This window comes from Talpa europaea (genome assembly GCF_964194135.1).
Source record: "Talpa europaea genome assembly, chromosome: 4".
NCBI classification, from domain to species: domain Eukaryota; kingdom Metazoa; phylum Chordata; class Mammalia; order Eulipotyphla; family Talpidae; genus Talpa; species Talpa europaea.
Window position 1 is genome coordinate 103,503,257 of NC_140070.1, and position 18,345 is coordinate 103,521,601.

At 39.0% G+C, this 18,345-nt stretch overlaps 1 protein-coding gene across 7 annotated transcripts in view; it reads left to right on the forward strand.

The window, feature by feature from the left end:
- Positions 1-6,605, forward strand: part of SEC22A (SEC22 homolog A, vesicle trafficking protein) — a gene marked incomplete at both ends in the record, with an annotated part of 43,566 nt that extends 36,961 nt beyond the window's left edge. For 3 of the 7 annotated variants that reach the window (XM_084231796.1, XM_084231798.1, XM_084231797.1), the window contains 2 exons: positions 39-104; positions 6,405-6,605. In XM_084231796.1, the coding sequence (XP_084087922.1) occupies positions 39-104; positions 6,405-6,605 (267 nt within the window). The remainder of the gene's footprint in view (positions 1-38; positions 105-6,404) is intronic. The other 4 variants (XM_084231801.1, XM_084231800.1, XM_084231799.1 and 1 more) reach the window with 4 other exon arrangements.
- Between the last annotated feature and the right edge of the window lie 11,740 nt (positions 6,606-18,345).

An 18,345-nucleotide genomic window follows, 5' to 3' on the forward strand; every position in this document is an offset into this window, starting at 1 on the left:
ACTAGAAACAAAATTTATTTTTCATTTTGTTTTCACAGAGCGATGGTGAGGATTTTAATTACATCATTGCATTTTTCCTTGGCACAGCAGCCTGCCTTTACCAGGTAGGTTTTCTCCCATTTTGGGAAACACATTTTATTTGTCTCGGTATCAATTTTAATAATTGCTTATGCACTTTAAACAAATGAAAATGACATCTGGTATCTTTGTCTCTCTAGTTTTTTTCTTTGCCTCTCATTTTGCTCCTCTGTTAGCTTGAGATTGGTATCTCCATTTCTAGTGGACTTAATATTAACCTTCTCCTGTGCCAGCCTTCAACAGTAATGTCATCTGCCTGTAGCAGTAAAGGCTACTTCTAATTTTCTGGTGACTGTTTTTTCAGCTCCCAGGCTTTGCTAATGCTTCAGGCTGAGGATTTTGTGCTTTGGGGAAAGTCTTTGAATAGTGAACTACAAAAGCAAAGTCATAGGATATTTAATTTATCAGCAATGAATAGGATGGATAGTCAGAGTGGAGACCACAAAGAAATTATTTGGAAGGTTATTCTGTTACTTCAGGCAGAAAGTTACAGAACCTGATAATGGTAATGGTGATGGGGGAAAAAAGGAATGTTGACAAATAAGAGTAGGACTTGAAGGCAGAACACATATGAAATTTAAGGAGGGCAGCAGTCCTTCTGCCCTCCTGTGCCTACGTAGGTGCTTCCTTTTTTTTTTTTGTGGAACCCTCTCCAGGGGCTGGGGAACGAACCGGCACTGCAGAGGCTGGGGGCAGCCTTGCAGCCCAGCACTGAACCGCTGCGCCACCAGGGGAGGCCCCTGTAAGTGCTTCTTTTTACCAAACTTTTCCTCTTGTAGAGCAGGAGCAGCAGCCTCTGCCCACCTGTGACAATGCTGGTGCCTTTCTTCACTGACCTTTTCCCTTTGCAAAGCAGCAGAGGTAGCTCTCCTACCAAGGCTGCCCTCCTGCATTATGTATCCTCTCTTTAGCAGTCTGTCCTTTCAGGGCAGATCTTTCTGTCCGTTTGTGCCTGTGCAAGTATTCTTTTCCCTTCCTTCCCTTTTATAATAAACTTGCCCTTTTTTTTTTTTTTTTAAGATTTATTTATTTATTTATATAAGCACTGAGTACAGTCAGAAGTGCGGGAGGGTGAGAGAATTCACCAGAGCCAGAGGAGAGAGCAGAACAGGCAGACTGACGAAGTGCACTGCTGAGGGGAGCAGCAGGGCGGCAGGAGAGGTCTGCGCGCCATGTGGGACCCTCGCCCTGTGGCCTGGAATCAAACTGATGCTGCAGAGGCTGTGGGCAGCTTCGCAACCCAGTGCTCAACATCTGCGCCACCGGGGAGGCCCCAATCTGCCCTTTTGGATATTAAAAAAAAAGAATGAAAGAAATTTGAGAGGGAGAAGGCTTTGCATCTGAGTAAGTTGGACATAGGCACTTGAATGTCTAAGAAGAGAAGAAATCTGTAGGGAATAAAGGGTGACTGTGCCATTTACTAAAACTCAAAATGCCTTTGCTACAATGTTAAAGTGAGCAAGACCTTTTGTTCAAACTTTTATAAGTGACACTTTCTCTGACTTGCATAAAATAACTGTTAAACTTAGGACTGCAAATTAAACCTACCTATAACTTAGTAGAAATCTTTAGGGAAATATTTAAGATACATATATTTGACTTTTATGTTAAGATAAAATAGAAAATTAGTTTATAACTACTTTTTTAAATCTAATTTTTCTTAATCATATTATTTTAGAATTTCTCTTTTGTCAAATTTGACAGATTTAATTATAATGAATGACATTTCATGTGGGAGCTGTGGAAATTTATATTTGTTATAAGTGCTTAAATTTTATGAAGTATTTGTATATTGTCAACTTTATAATTCTGTCACATGGGATATTACCTCTTTTATTTTTTATGTATTTTTAACTGGGGTAATATAAGGTAATACTTCCATCAGGTATTACCACCAATGTGCACCCAACACCAAGTTACCCATATTCCACCACCATAAACCATTATGCTGCCTTCTCTCTTTGTTTTTCCCCTCCCCTGCACCTGCTGTCCTCTTGGTGTTTCAGTTCTATAGTAAGCTCTCAAGGGTTAGTTTTTCAGCTTATCTTTATCTATTAATTTAGTTACTTTATATGCCATATATTAGTGACACCATCTGGTATTTATCTTTCTCCTTCTGAGTTATTTCACTTAGCATTATCCTTTGTTGCTCTATCCATGTTACTGCAAATGGCATGAGTTTATCTTTTTTTTGATTGCTGAGTAGTATCTCATTTTTAAAAAAGAGAAATCTGAGGTAGTTCCAGTACTATCCTGAGATTATAGCCAGTAAGTCATAGAGTCAAGACTTAATTCTGAATCTTAATAATTTTAAATATCATGTTCTTTTCACTATAGCATGATGTCTTAAGGAAAATTCTGTATTTCTATAATTTTAATAATGCTGTAAAGTTATACTTTTATAACTATCATATGCATTATCTTGTGATTCTGAAAGAATGTGAGGTGTTAACTTTAAATTTATTTCATTAGTAATTATTCTTGTAAAATATACATAGGGCTTTTTTACTTTTTGATGAAATAATTTTAAATATTAATAATAGCAAAATGTGTTGACCTTTTACATTGTGTTACATTCCTGGTGCCATTAAATTCCTTACAGCAAGTCCCCACACTAATTCCATTATCACTCCTTCATACTCTCTCTCTCTTTCTTCTTTTTTTTTTTGTAGAGGCCTGGGCAGTTCTTGTAGCCAGTCAGTGATTTAAAACCAGGTCTGTGTTCCTGGCTGTAGATAGGCACACCTCTGTTATATTTCCCAGAACACCTCACTGTAGTTCTAGGAGTTGCCTCCTGGTGGAGCAGTATCACTGAAGTATTCTTTTATTAAGATAAGTAAACAAATTCATGCTTTAAAAAAGAAAAGCAAGGCATGAAACTGCATACTTTCCAGACACAGTGAGTAGAGTGATAATGTTGCCTTTTTTACAGTAAAACATAAGTGATTACTTTTTACCATATAATAATCTCTGTTTCCAGTTGTCAGGATTTTTTTTTTTCTTTCCAAATTAGTTTATTGAGTGTCAGGATGTTTTTTAATCCCCTTTAGATCAGAGCTTTACATGGTTTGTTGCCTTTTTTTTTTTTTTTTCAGATTGTGTATTTATGAACACATAGAGCTCAGCCAGATAGGAGTAATGTTGATATGAAACATTTCAAATAGTCAAAGGATTGCTGAAGAAACTAGAAGCTATTTCTTTTCTGTAGAAAATTTGGTCAGTTGAATTTCATAAGAATTCAATACTTTTGCACTGGGGAAAAAAAAAACTTGTTGAGGATGAGAGACAAACGAAGACTGGAAAAGATATTTGCAAGCTATGTACCTGACGCAGACTACAGTCATGCATCACATAATGAGATTTTGGTCAACAATGGATTGCATGTATGACACTGTTCCCCATAGGTGTACAGTATACTATCCCATCTAGATTTGTGAAAGTACGCTCTGTGACATTCACACAATGAAAAAATTACCCAAGGATACATTTCGCAGGACACACTGTTAGGAGACACAAGAATGCAACATGAAGAGCCCTCAAAACTTTACAATATAAGACAAATAACCCTTTAGAAAATAGGCAAAAGACATAAACAGACATTTCATACAAGCATATTTATAGATGATAAATTAGCACATGAAATGATATTCAATATTAGCCACAGGGGAAATGCAAACTAAAATGACAGTGAGGGAATCACTACACACAATGGCTAACATAAAAAAATAGCGACAATGCCATATGCTGTGAAGGATGCAGAGAAACTGGTTCACTGACACTACTGGAAGTAAAAAATAGTATACTCGTCTGGAAAATAGTTTGTCTCTTAATAAGATTGCAACTACAGTATGACCTAGCAATTGGACTTCTGGACATTTATCTCAGAGAAATGAAGAAACTTGTAATGACACAAAAACCTATACATGAATGTTTATAGCAGTTGTATAATAGTTAAAAACCTGAAAACTCAGATGTTCTTCTACTAGGTAAATGATTAATAAACTGTGGTATATCCATACCATAGAATATTATTCAGTAACAAATAAGACATTGTTACATGCAACAACTTGGATAATCTCCAGAGAATTATGCTGAGTAAAAAAATGATAATCACAAGAGGTTGTATATTACTATATGCTTCCATTAATATAATGTACTCAAAATAAGAAAATTTTATTAATGAAGAACATAATTTGTGGTTGCCAAAGATTAAAGAAGGGTTGGGACAGGAGGAAAATGGGTAAATGGGCAGCATGAAGGGTGTCTTTGTGATGACAGGTGTCTTTTTTATGACAGTGTTATAAATTTCTTTCTTAGCAATTTATTAGCTTAATTCCATAAATTTTGATATGTCATCTTTTCTTTTTCGTTTAATTCAGTATTTTTCCCCCCTCTGGCTCCCTCTTTGACTTTGGGTTATTTCAAATTGTGTTTTTTAATTTCCAGGTATTTAGAGATTTTTTGCTTTTCATTATTGATTTCTAGTTTGATTCCATTTTGGTTAGAGAACATATTTTGTATGGCTTCAGTTCCTTCATATTTGTTGATATTTGTTCTGTGATCCTAAATATTGTGTGTCTGGTATATGTTACTTGGCATTTGAACAGAATGTGTATTTGCAATAAACATAGCAGTGCAGTCCTTTCAAATTAGTATCTTTGTGTCCTTTGGATAGATTGCTAGGAGTGGAATAACTGGGTCATACAAAAGATCCATTTTTAGTGTTTTGAGGAACCTCCACACTGCTTTCCATAGTGATTGGACCAGTTTTCATTCCCACCAGCAGTCTTACAGAGTGACTTACACAAAGATATTTCTTTTAGCCTTTTTTGCACAGTACAAATCCCTCAGATTAAATAAATGCTTCCACCTTATTTTGCTTGATAGCAGTCTTTTCAAGTAAGTGCAGTCCTAATTTGTATAAGAACTAAAGAGATTTAATTCAACATTTCCACATTACTTCTGTATTATTGTAAACACCCTAATGTCTTTCCTGTTTTGAAGTCTGGATACAATTTCACATTGAGACCTGTGCTTTTTTTAAGACTTTGTGATTAAATGTGAATTTTAGACTTAACAGATTGTAAATTTTAGATATCATCTAGATAATAGTTCATTTATTTAAAAATTTTTTATTGAGCTTTTACTATTCTGGGCACTGAGGGTTAATAAGTTAACAATGAAAAATCTTTCCCCTCCTGAAGCTTACATTGTTTTGGAAGAATATAGATGACAAACAAAATAAGCATATTTTTAAAGTACATTTAAAATATGTTATGGCAGAATTAAAGCAGGAAAGGGTTAATGCCAGCATTTGGGGGTAGGGAAGTATTTTCCTCACTCGCTTATAAAATAGCACTCTGTCCATTTTTCCTGTTTCATCTTTTTAAAGTCATAACTGCTTGATATTATTTATAAAGTGTTTATCATCTTTTTCTCTGCACTAGAATATAAATGAACAAGTACTTTATTTTTATTTTATTTTTTTAATAGAATTTTTTCTTTTTTTTTTTTTTTAAAGATTTATTTATTTATTTATACAAGCACTGGGTATAGTCAGAAGTGCGGGAGGGTGAGAGAATTCCCCAGCGTCATAGGGGAGAGCAGAGCAGGCAGACTGATGAAGTACTCCGCTGAGGCGAGCAGTGGGTGGCAGAAAGGTCTGCGCGCCATGTGGGTCCCTCACCCGGTGGCCAGGGATTGAACTGGCGCTGCAGAGGCTGCGGGCAGCTTTGCAACCCAGCGTTCAACCGCTGCGCCACCAGGGGAGGCCCAAGTACTTTATTTTAAGCTAAAGAACAGTACCTGTGTTGTGGCAGGCCCTCAATAAATACTTATTAAATGAATTCTCCCTCAAATGTTGACTCACATCTAGCACTCAATGTGGGATGACTAGATATTGTTGATATCATTAATATCCATATCAGGTTATCTAAGTCCATCTTGCTGAGTAGCTTGTGTGAGCTTTTTTTTTACTTTTCTGGGCTGAGAATAAGAGATGGAACTCCAAAATACCCTGAGAATGGTTCTTGGTTGCCTGTCACCTTGAGGAATTTGTCCAGCATGTTTGTATCACTTGTACCTCCATTTTAAATACAATACAAAATGCTTTTCCTTTTGAAAAATGAAAAACATGAAAAGGAAAAATCTATTTCCCTTTCAGGCTGTGGAAATTTCATAGTTGAGTTTCTTTATCTTATCTATAGATGAAAAATCCCCTTATTCCACACTCATGTTTTACTCTGTGTCCTATTACAGTTTTATAGTAGAAGCATCTGTTTTTTTCCTATAACCCTAATCATTTTTCCTTTCTATATTTTGAACAGTGTTATTTACTTGTCTACTACACCAACTGGCGGAATGTCAAATCTTTTTTGACTCTTGGTTTAATCTGTCTGTGCAACATGTATCTCTATGAACTACGCAACCTCTGGCAGCTTTTCTTTCACGTGACTGTGGCAGCATTTGTCACACTACAGATCTGGCTAAGGCAAGCCCAGGGCAAGGCTCCCGATTATGATGTCTGACACCATTCTTCAGATATAATGTCTTGGCTTCAGGGGGTAAAGGAGAGAGCATATCTTAACTGCCACTGTGATGAAGAAACTCACCACAACTGAGAAGCTCTGCTTTCTTTCTCTCCACTCTCCTTTTTGTTTTAAGTCATCAGCATGGCATGCCTGTGAGCATGCAATATCTGCTAGGCAAACTCCTCTCAGAAGAATATTGGCCGTGGGATTATTATTCAAAGGAGGAAGAGAAGACTTTTCTCTACAGGGCCATAACAGTGGAAGAAGTCAGACACCTTTGGAAGACTTATCAGCAGTTCTGAATCCTTGCTGAAGAGTTCTATCAAAATATACATGAAAAACTTACTCTAAGGACCAAGCAGGAGCTCTCCAACCTGGGATTGTCTTTGTGAGGCATTAGAATAGACCAAATAAAAAGATGTGACAGTAAATTGCATAGTTTATATTTAAAACAGATCACTTGCCAAATATTGGGTTATTTGCACCTGGTTCTGTGAATTTATAAAGTCCAGGATAGTGTAGAATTGCTTCTTTTTTCCCCTTAATATTTTTGCGTGAATCTTAACTCTGGAAATCACCTGATAATAGAAGTCTGTAGACTTCTATTCACCTCTGAAATACCACAAGTATTAAAAAGACAGTGACATTTCTAGACCCCATTAGTCATTGTTTTGAAACCACATCTTAAAAATATGATTCGTTAGACTGTACCCCTTGTTTCCCAAACTTCAATCACTTGAATACTATATATACTACTATTTACATAACATTTATCCTTTAAAATTTAAAATATTTTTAAAAGAAGCTAGTCTCTATTCCAAGTGGAAAACCAGTATCAGTGTACTGTAAATAAAAGGTAACTACAAAATAAATAAAATTAAAACTAGTTATTATTATTACATATCATTAACAGCAAGATACTATGCCTGCCAAGAATCCAGGACTTCTGCTCACTCTTTGTGTATTGAGAGAGATGTTGCCCATCACCAAAAGGGGGCGCTCTCTGGAATTAACAGAAAATTGTAAGGAAATGACATTCACACTGTGATTCAGCATTATTTAATTTTGTGTTGTGTGTCACCTAAAGTCATCTTATGTGCCATCACTGGTTCAGGCTCTGAAGGTGACTTCTAGCAATTCATTATTTAATGACTTTGAGGAGTTAAGCACCTAGTATCCTAGAGAAGTTCTTGCTGATTGATAGCATTATAAAGATTGTTAAGCAGATATGAATTTTAATAATATAGGAAGCACAGTTTAATTCCAATAGCAAACTCTAGAATGCTCCTGGTTTTGGAAGTTATCTTCATGAGTGGTTTTATTTTGTTTTTTTTTTTTAAAGAAAATATTCCAAATAAGGAATTCATAAGCTATTGAAATTTGAAATCCAGGAAAACAGTGGACCCATTACATATAATTCATGTTAGTGGACATATTTATTAAGTAGAAGAAATAGAGGAGTAAAGTCATTGAACTACTTTGTTTACCTGAATCAATATGTCTGTATGTCTACAACTATAAAATCTTACTTAACTAGAACCTTTTTGCTGTGCGCGCCTCTTAAAAGAACGAAGCAAAAGGAAAACACAGTAAGTTTATGACATCAGGGATTTATTTAAAATAAGAAACTTAAATCACTCCAATTTTTTATCTATAATAAAACTGTGCAGAAATTGTGTATATTCTGGTTTCACATGCTCCTAAGTCATCAAACTAAAATTTTTATGTTTGACATTTTGTACTTACTGAGCAAGACAGTAAAGTAGTTCAATTTAGAACAGTTTTTCAAAACTAATGGTTAAAAGTAAAAGAATTTTCTTGTAAGTAGTTAACCAGGTAGTTGGAGCATCTGGTTAATTGTGATTTTGTTACGTATTGATATTTTATAGCTCCCCTAGTAGTTTGGATCTCCTTATCATTGAATTATTGAGTTATAATGTTTAATATTTTGACCTGTTCAGCAAGGACACTTGAAAATTCACCAGCTATCTTTAAAGGCTTAATTTTTTGTTTTTGTTTTTGCTTTGTTTTTTCACAAACTATTTTGTGGATAAGTGGATGTTTACATTTTAATGTAAAAAATGAAAATAGGTATAAATAATATTTTATGTATAAAAATGCTTTCTTTCATTATTTGGTGCTTGTATCATGACTATTTATATAACTTCTGATCTTCTATAATATTGTTGCCAAAGAAATGCCAAATTTGGAACAAGAATTTTTTGTCATGAGTAGAAAGAAGTCCTTAAGTTCTTGAAGACTCACTTGGACCTCTGATATACCTGATAGTAAAATCTTGCACTTTTACTTTTATAAAAGGGCAAGTGTGCATGACCTAATGAGTTTTATGATGGAAGAGAAGCAGCAGTTGCAAACTTATGATGGAGGAAACTAAGTTAATCAGATGTTAATCATTTACATAGGGTCACAGAACTAAGTGCACAAACTTTTAAACTCTAAGGTGGGCTCTTTGCATTAGAGTAGAAACTAATGGAGATAACTAAGATTATAGTGAGGGAATATGTCTGTTTTTGGTAAAATCAAGGAAAGTCAACTTCTCATAATGAGCACAGGCCAGCTATTTTCAAATCTTGGTGTATATTATCTGTAGGTGGTTCTGAAATACAGTCCCTGATTTGCCATGGTTTGAGTTACAGTTTTTTGGCCTTATGGTAGTGGAAAACAATACATTCAATAGTGAGTGGACTTCAGTGTTTTTTTTTGGTAAGTGTCAGTTGTAATACTCCATCACAGTTATACAGAAGAAGTTTAATATTTTCTTTGAGTTTATAATTGTTCGCTGTTAAAGCAATACTGTGGTGAACTTTTTATGGATGTAATTAAAAAAATACTTTGGGAGTAAGATTAAGGTTTGAATGAGGTTTTTCCTAGGATATATTCACCTTTTTCTTTTTTATTAAATAAAAACATTAAAAAAGAAATCTACCATCCACAAGAGACCCTCTCCACACTTGTTCCCTTTTCGTTCCCATCTCAAAACCTCAATTCTGTTGTAAATGAGCAATGATTTTTATTTTGTTTTATTCACTTTATTTCCTTGTCTTCCACATACAGGTGAGATCATTGAATTTTGAATTGTTATCTTTAGGGACAGTGGTACCAGACTCTTCTTATGATGTGGGAAGCAGCAGGGAGCCTCAGCTGTGAGTCAGCCATTCCATCTCCTCAAGGGTAAATAACTGCTACTCAACACACTGTTTTCACTTTCAGCACAGTATACAATAATTACATGGACTGCTTAACACTTTGTTATAAAATAGGTTTTGTGTTAGATGATTTTGCCCACCTGTAGGTGAGTGTAAGTATTCTAAGCACATTTGAGAGAGGTTGGACTATGCTATGGTATTCAGTAGGTTAGGTTTATTAAATGCATTTTTGACTTAGGATAGTTTCAACTTGAGATGAGTTTATTGGGACATACTCCCATTATAAGGTGGGAGAGATATGACTGCATTTTGATTGTTTGCTGTGATCGCGCAAAGATATACTCTTTACTTTCAATATTTGCTAGATTTTTTTTTTTTTTGGTCTGTATTTGAAATGCATTTATACCTGGCTTTTTTCTAAAAGGATTTGAAACAGGGCCTCCCTGGTGGCGCAGAGGTTGAGCGCTGGGTTGCGAAGCTGCCCGCAGCCTCTGCAGCGCCGGTTCAATCCCCGGCTGCTCCCCGGCCACCGGAGGAGGGTCCCACATGGCGCGGAGACCTCTCCTGCTGCCCGCTGCTCCCCTCAGCAGTGTACTTCGGTCCTTCTGCCTGCTCTGCTCCCCGCTCTGGCTCTGGTGAATTCTCTCACCCTCCCGCGCTTCTAACTGTACCCAGTGCTTGTATAAATAAATAAATAAAAATAAATAAATCTTTAAAAAAAAATTAAAAAAAAAAAGGATTTGAAACAGCATTCCAAGAAAAGGCAAATGCAATAATGTTACCAAAAATATGAACAGGAAGGAGAGAAAGGCAGGATCAAAGAAAGTTGAAGGAAGTGTTAACACACTGCTTGTTGTTGAGTATAAAATTTGACTTTTGAGCTTCCCAGAAGTTAAAGATAGAAGAAGTGAAACAAGTTTCACATTGCTTTTTCACTAAATTAAACCAATTACCTAGAAGAGACTTCTTCCTGGTGAATACTGGTTGAAAATGTATACTTGAAGTCCTGTGAAATGCCACAATGAACAAAATCAAAATTGTTTTGCACACATATATTGTATTTGTGCCTTGGATCCTCAATATAGGCTTTCATTTTGGGACTTTTTTTTATGGTTAATAGAGAATTTTCCCCCTAGGTAATAACAAGTATCTGTTTTATTATTATTATTTTTTTTAATAGAGGCATGTTTTTTTTATTTATTTATTTGTTTGTTTGTTTTGTTTATACATGCACTGGGTACAGTCAGAAGTGCGGGAGGGTGAGAGAATTCACCAGAGCCAGAGCGGGGAGCAGAGCAGACAGAAGGACCGAAGTACACTGCTGAGGGGAGCAGTGGGCGGCAGGAGAGGTCTGCGCGCCATGTGGGACCCTCCTCCTGTGGCCGGGGAGCAGCCGGGGATCGAACCGGCGCTGCAGAGGCCGCGGGCAGCTTCGCAACCCAGCGCTCAACCGCTGCGCCACCGGGGAGGCCCACAAGTATCTGTTTTAAAGCTTGAAAATCCATTTGAGACCAGTGCCTGGATATGTGGGAGAACCTTTACTAGATTTTCTAATTTCATAATTTATATAAAGTGAATGTGCTATTCCATGGGTAGCACATTGTTGTTTATGAAATGTGGTCATTTTCACAGTGGAATCAATTTGGAGAAACATTGTTCCATTCCTGTTAGGCCACATCTGGAATCTCAGAGTCCTGATTTGTCCAGGCTCTACAGAGGCCAGATTTGTATTATGAGAGTCCATGTCAAAGATGTGCTTCTACCTAAGTTTAGCTACCCTCTCCCTAAAAAAGATAATTGCTTAGCCTATATTTCAAAAAGTTTACTAAGTAGCTGTAAATTAGATTAGCTGTTAGATTTCCAAGAGATTCAAGAAAGTGTGTATGGGCCTTTTCTTATTTTAACAGACTTTTTGTTCACTTTAAAAGTTAGCTATCATGGAGCATGTGGTAAAAGAACAAATTATTTCTAAAATAGCTACTACTCAGACCAAATTGAACACTTACCCTTACCTCAAATTATATGTCAAAGAATTCCATTCTTTGTCTTTTGTCAATACACTGCTCCTTGTATCTTTTCTACTTTATTATCTCCTGGAGATAAGGGTTTTAGGCAGAAAAGGGTTCTTTCTGCCCCAAAATGATGATTTTAGGTTTTCATTGTTTTTAGTAACATCCTAGTGAAAGGTTAATGAAAGAACCCTTTACTGCTAAGGGTCATGAATGAATTTGTGTATAAGGCAATGTTAGCTGAGAATTTAATCTTCTACTATTTTTTTAAAAGATTTATTTATGCATACAAGAATTGGGGTATAGGCCAGAGGTGTGGCGGGTGAGAGGATTCACCAGAGACAGAGTGGGAAACAGAATAGGCGGATTGACTGAAATACACTGCTGAGGGGAACAGTGGTTGAGTCAGGAGAGGTTTGCTGTGCCATGTGGATAGCTCCCTGGCTAGCCGGGGATGGAACTCATGCTGCAGTGGCTGTGGATCTCTTCATAGTTTGCGTCTTAACCCCTTGCACCACCAGGGAGGCCCTAATCTTCTGGTATGTACTCATTAGGATTAGAGATGTCTGATCATCTTCAACAGTGCTCTGGGGCTGCTACTGTTACTTCTGCATTGGCAGTGCCTGTATATATTAGATAGTCTCAGCACAATTGGAGGTTGTAGAAAACTCAAGGACAGAAGTTTAGTTCTCAGCAAGATTCGGAAACCAGTACTGTGGTTTTGCAAGTTGTTCTTGATGTTTCCTTGGCAACAAACAGAATTTTCAGCTTGACCTCACCCACGGTTCACATTTGCCCTTTTCTGCTACATCCCACAGCAGAGCAGTGCAAGCATCACCCAGCAGAAAGCATATTCAGGCTCCTCTGACAGTAGGAAACAGGGCTCATACATTTCTCACTTGCTTCTGGCAGTCCCTCCCCAGCTCTGTCTTGGTCGCTGGCCTACTTTCTACCATGCTTTTCTTCAAGGCTGCCTTCAAAGACCTTGCCTAAAAATGAACTAACAATGTTTTGCTCTTGCACTTTGAATCCCTCTAGGGACTAGGTCTAATGATGAGAATGCTTGTTTTAGTGTCTTTCGTGACCCAGTGCTAGGTCCTCCTTCCTACACTGTTCATCCTTATGGCAGCCTGAGAGGTGGAGGCACATGAAACAAAGACTCAGGTTCAAACCTGAGATTCAGGTTTAAATGATTCAGAGTTAGTGCTTGTTTTTTTCCATGCCATAGGGCCTCTCAGAAAACTGAATTCTCTCTCTCTCTCTCTCTGTCTCTGTGTGTGTGAGTGTGTGGTTGTATCAATCACTAGGCTTATAGCTGCAGTGAGGTCAGATGAGCTGATGTGGGAGGGGAAGCAGCACTGTCTATGCTGTGCATGTCATCCTCACAGAAAACTTTTTGAAGGATTTATATTTTATGGACAAATCACTTCATGCCTAAAGAGGTAAAGAAACTTGACTACCGTCACATGTGATGGCACCAGGATTTCAATCCAAATCGGTCTTACTCAGAACTCATATTCTTTACCACCATTTGCTATGATGTGTAGGCAACACGGAAATTAATGTTAGAGTGTATATGTTGGAATAGGTATACAAGTTATTTTTTTTTTTAATAAAAGAAATGAGGTCAGTGTTAATTCCTGCCGTGTAGATGTCCTAGACTAAATAATATGGCTTCCTAAAATTCCTACATCTTTAAGGGTGATGTAAGACAGATGACTACAAGAGCTATGATGAAATTTTAGTCTATCTTAGATTTTAGAGCAAGGAGGTTATACAGTTTAATCTTTGTAGTAAAGCTAACTCATGAGTTAAATAATTCTTGCTATAGAATGTTAAAGCTTTGTTATTCATATGTTGCAAACATTTGTTTTTGTCTAGCCGAAGGCCAGAATGGATTGGTTCTTTGTTAAGAAGTAACTCCATGGAAATTCCACTGTAAGTGGCTCACATAGCTGAAAGCATTAAACAAAAATTTGAGGGCAGCTGTATCAAACAGTGATTGCGTTGGGAGGCAGATTCCTGTCTCTCTCTTCTGGTGACATTGTGACCTCGGCCAGTGATGTGATCTTTCTGCCTCAGTGGGTATATAATAGTACCTTTGGCAAAAAATCATGAGGATTACATGAGTCAGTAAATATAAAGCACATTGAACAGAGCCTAAAAATAGTATTAAGCATCATTTTCCATCAGATTTCTTGTTGATGTTAAAGGTTTTAAGAATCTTTTAAATTGTGAATGCATCCGAATATAATATATCATTAACTAAAGCTTTTCAGAAACTGCCAGTTAAGTGAGGGTCCTGTTGAAATGTCTAGCAGGCAGGTTGCCCTGCCCTGGAAAGCGATGTGTGCAGACTTCTGGGCAGGGCACTGGGGATGTATCAGACAGCAGGGAATTAAGGGATTCACATTTGCCAAGTGCCTACTGTATATCAGGTGTTTTATGTACAGAATATTATTTGTGCTTAATAGAATCCATTAAGGTGGGTAAACAGGATTAAGTTGTCTTGTGTCATGCAGCCTAGAAGTTGTAGACTGCTCTCTTAACACCCCATGGCCTCCCCACTACTGGAATGCTGATGAATGGGGGAAGGTGCCCCTGGGAACCTGGCATTCTCCAGTGTGGCATGAACACGCTGACCCCATCATTCTTCTCTTTGAACATTCTAATCAGATCTGTTGGGTAGTCTTGGATGGCAGCCACCTGAGTGGCTCCCATTATGTAAGGACCCCCAGGAGCATGTACACAGGTGTGGTTTTTGTGCCTTGATAGGAAGTGAGAAGTGGGGTAAGGCGATGCTGGGATGTGTGAACTTCAACACAGTCTTAAAAAGCCCAAATGCAGCATGACTTTAAAAAGACTAGTCTGAAATGAAATGCACCGTCCTGAAAAAATCCCCATGTGAGCCAGGGAAGTGCCTAATTCACATGGGAACTCTAACCAGCAAGTTTGAATCAGAGAAGCAAATTTTACAAAACTGAAAAATAGTCTAAGTTAGAATAACCAGAGATGCTGACATACCAGAGATGCCAGGCAGGTCTAAATTAGAAATTGGCTGAGGGAGAAGAAAAAAAAGTAATGAGGCATCTAATGAATTCTAGTGAGAATTCTATAAATTCATCGACATAATAAACCAGCGATATGAAAGGAGACTTGGTGGTAAATACGTGCCCACCAAGTAAGAGGGTGGCTCATCTCTGCTCATAGAAATGGGTGGGAGGTGAGGGTCAGAGCCAGCAATCCAAAGGGAACAGGATGCCTTCTTTACCCTCAATACTAGGTGAATCCTTTCCCTACTCCTTACAGTCTTTCTCCCCCATCCTTTGCCCTTCTGGCCCCTCTTCTTGCTCTGGATCCTTGATTGAATTCCACTCGCCCCTTGGATTAGGGCCCTTGATAGAAAGGGACTCTTGGCTTCACTGCTGGTTTCTGGAGGACAGAGCTGTTTCTGGCTTTGGTTTGAAGGTGGTCTTCCCATAGATTCCCCTTGGCATGATGCTCTCATCTCATTTGTGTCTCTGCCTTTGGTCTAAAACCTCAAAATCCTGATTCTGCTGTGTTTACATTTCCACCATCCATGTGGTCTGTCACTTGAAGCTGGATAAAGTAACATGGATATTTAGAATTGAGACTGCCAAAAGAGGAAGAGACCCGGGAGATCAGCCATTCCAACAGCCTCACTTGGCTTTGTGCTTGTGTCTGGCAAAGCAGCAGCCCTGCAGGTGGGAAGGGAAGGTAGACCAAAGCACAGCAAATACATTTTCCCTCCTAAGGCAGGGACAAAACCACCACAGGCTATTTTGGAAAACCTGGAAGGATAAGAAAAGCCATAATACTACTGTAAATCATTGGCTCTCATTGGATTTCATTTCCTCTGTTGTCATCTTTGAGATGTGCGAGCCCTCTTCCTGCCAAGACCATCAGTACCAGCCAGCAGAGCACACTGGACAGAGGTACAGCCACAGGGGATGAACCAGTCCCAGGCCTGGTGGGGGTGGGGGCACATTCAAGTGAGTTGTTGTATGTGCTGCTTTGCTGTTTGTACACCAAAATCCTTGCAAGTGGGGGAGCATGATAGTCTCTCACTGCCTCTTGTCCCACCCTCACAGATAACCCAGCCTGTCAGCTCTTCCCCGACACCTGTACTAAATGATACTCACCACGGCCAGCATGGCCAGCCTTGTCACTGCCTCCTGGAAGTGACATGCACTGTATGGAATTGTTTCAATTCAGACAAATGCAAAAGCTGTGGGTTTTCTTGGGTAATCCTGCCATTGTGGTTCTCCTGTTCGGATGACAGCAAGCATCTGCTCAATGCTACATTTTCGCATGTTTCTTCCCAGCGCCTACGAATACTTTCCTGCCATGCTGTGGGCTCAGCATCATTTTCAGGCCCTGGGAAGCTCATTTTCCATTGTAGCACTATGAAAAACACCCATGTTTTATCATATGAAAACTACGGACAGCTCTGGGCATCGTTTTTACTTTGGGGAAATTCCTGTAAATGGTGAGTCCTAAACCTTAGATTCCTTGTCGCACCAAGGCACAACTTGCCTCCCATCAAGTTGTGGCTGATGCCCTGCTGTGATCAATCATCACCATCTTGGCAGAGTCTGGTGTTGCTTTTAGTGTCTTTGCTGTCAGTAGGGGCTTTAAAATGGTCTTCAAGACTTACCCCACTTATCAGTGGTCTTTTCCAGTAAGTTTTGCTAGTTAACACACTAGATGTGGATATGCTTTTAGGAAAAAAATATGCCTCTTTAAAAAGGGACAAATTTAGTCCCTGGGATAAGCTTGATGGGGATGGGGGCGGAGAGACTGATTTGATTCCTTTTCTGTCCCTGTGTGCACTGGGTGTGCTCAAGCATCCATGGCTTCATGAGACCTGCCTGAGGGCTTGGTCTCTACTGGCCTTGGCAGAGTGGAGGTTCTTCAGGAGTTGAGGTTCATTTCACATAGGCCAGTAGGCCTAGTAGTTGACCTTCTTTATCATTTTTTATCCTTTCCAAATGTATCTGTAAAGTTCTGAGAGTTAAATACTAGCTCTAAGATTATAACTCTCACCGTGTACATTTGAAGTCCTCTTGATGTCCATTCTCTTGGAGCAGGCCGGCCCTGCCCAGGGCCACCAGAGCAGCTGTTTCTGCGGGGTCAGTGCTGCAGTGAAGCCAGTGAAGTCTTTTTCTCTAGCTCCTTCATTTTCACTCACTAAATTCAATTTGATTTTATTTCATGAAACCAAATGTAACGTTGCATGTGATGGGTGAAGTGACAGAAACTGCTGAGAAAGACATTGTGTTCCTACCACCTTTTCTTTCCTTTTGTGGGATGGTGGGGGTGGTGGTAGGGTTCACATGAAGGTACATGCATGGACTTAGGAGAGAGGCCTGCTTTAATCTCATTTGTTAATTACCAGCTGTGTGGCTTTAAGCCACCTCTCTGTGCCTGTTTCTAAGGTAGCCAGGAGGGTTAATGGATGGCTGGTGCTTATCCTGGTGTCTGGGACATGGTGTCCAGTGAATAGTAGCCGTTGTTATTAGCTCTCCAGGTCAGATCAGTTCACCTCCCACCTCTAGTTCTTTTAATGATCTGTGTTTTGTGTTTCTAACTTTTCCTTAGCATAGAATAGCTTGGCTCACCTGTTTTAAAACATCTTCCCCTCAGCTCTAGATCTTTTCTGGCTCTATCCTCAATCCCTGTCCCCTTCATTCCTGGTTCTTGTGCATCTCTTCATTCCTCAGCCTCCTGTACTCTGACACTTGCTCCACAGACCAACAAGCCAGCTCTTGCCAAGCTCGCCTGTGTACTCCCAACTGGTTGCCATAGAGACTAAGTGTTGTCCTCCTAACTCTGGAGGCCTCTGCCCTTGAGGCTCCCTCCTAATGACCAACCAAAGGCTGAGTGCACTACTCTCCGGGTCCCCATCCCAAGTTGCAAATCAGACCAGGACACATTACCAGTGAAAGTGTTTAATAGTTAAATTATTTAAATAGACTTTTCAATTTCCATGGGAAATCATAATTGTATCCGTTTTTGCAAGAGCAGGAATAAAAAGAGTGCACACCCCTTAGAGGGAATGAAGAGCTAGCACTGCACATTGTCACCAGTCACTGCAGGGTGGGAAGGATAGGCCCCCTATGAGGCCGGGAGGCCATGACCAACAAGGGTAACATGGGGGGAACTCAACACACACACACACACACACACACACACACACACAGATACTCCGGTTGGAAGAAAAACAAAAACCCAGCACCACTGGCGGGCAATATGGAGAGGCAAGGGGCGTGAGAACACCACATGGAAAAAGCCAGCCCTTCACATACAATGCAAAGGGCTGATGCAGAACTTAAAGGATGGAGCAGCAAAAAGTGCAGACAGACCCAGGCTGGCAGTTTTAGGTCCATAGCTTTGCCTTTCAGAGCCGTGTTCAAACTGGGTGGGAGGTGCTAGTGTCCAGTGAGCTGGGCATCAAGGTAACATTTCAGCAGCTGGCATACAGCTGCTACCTCACCTCCTTCAAACTTGTGTTGGAGGTGAGAATAATTCTGCCCTGAG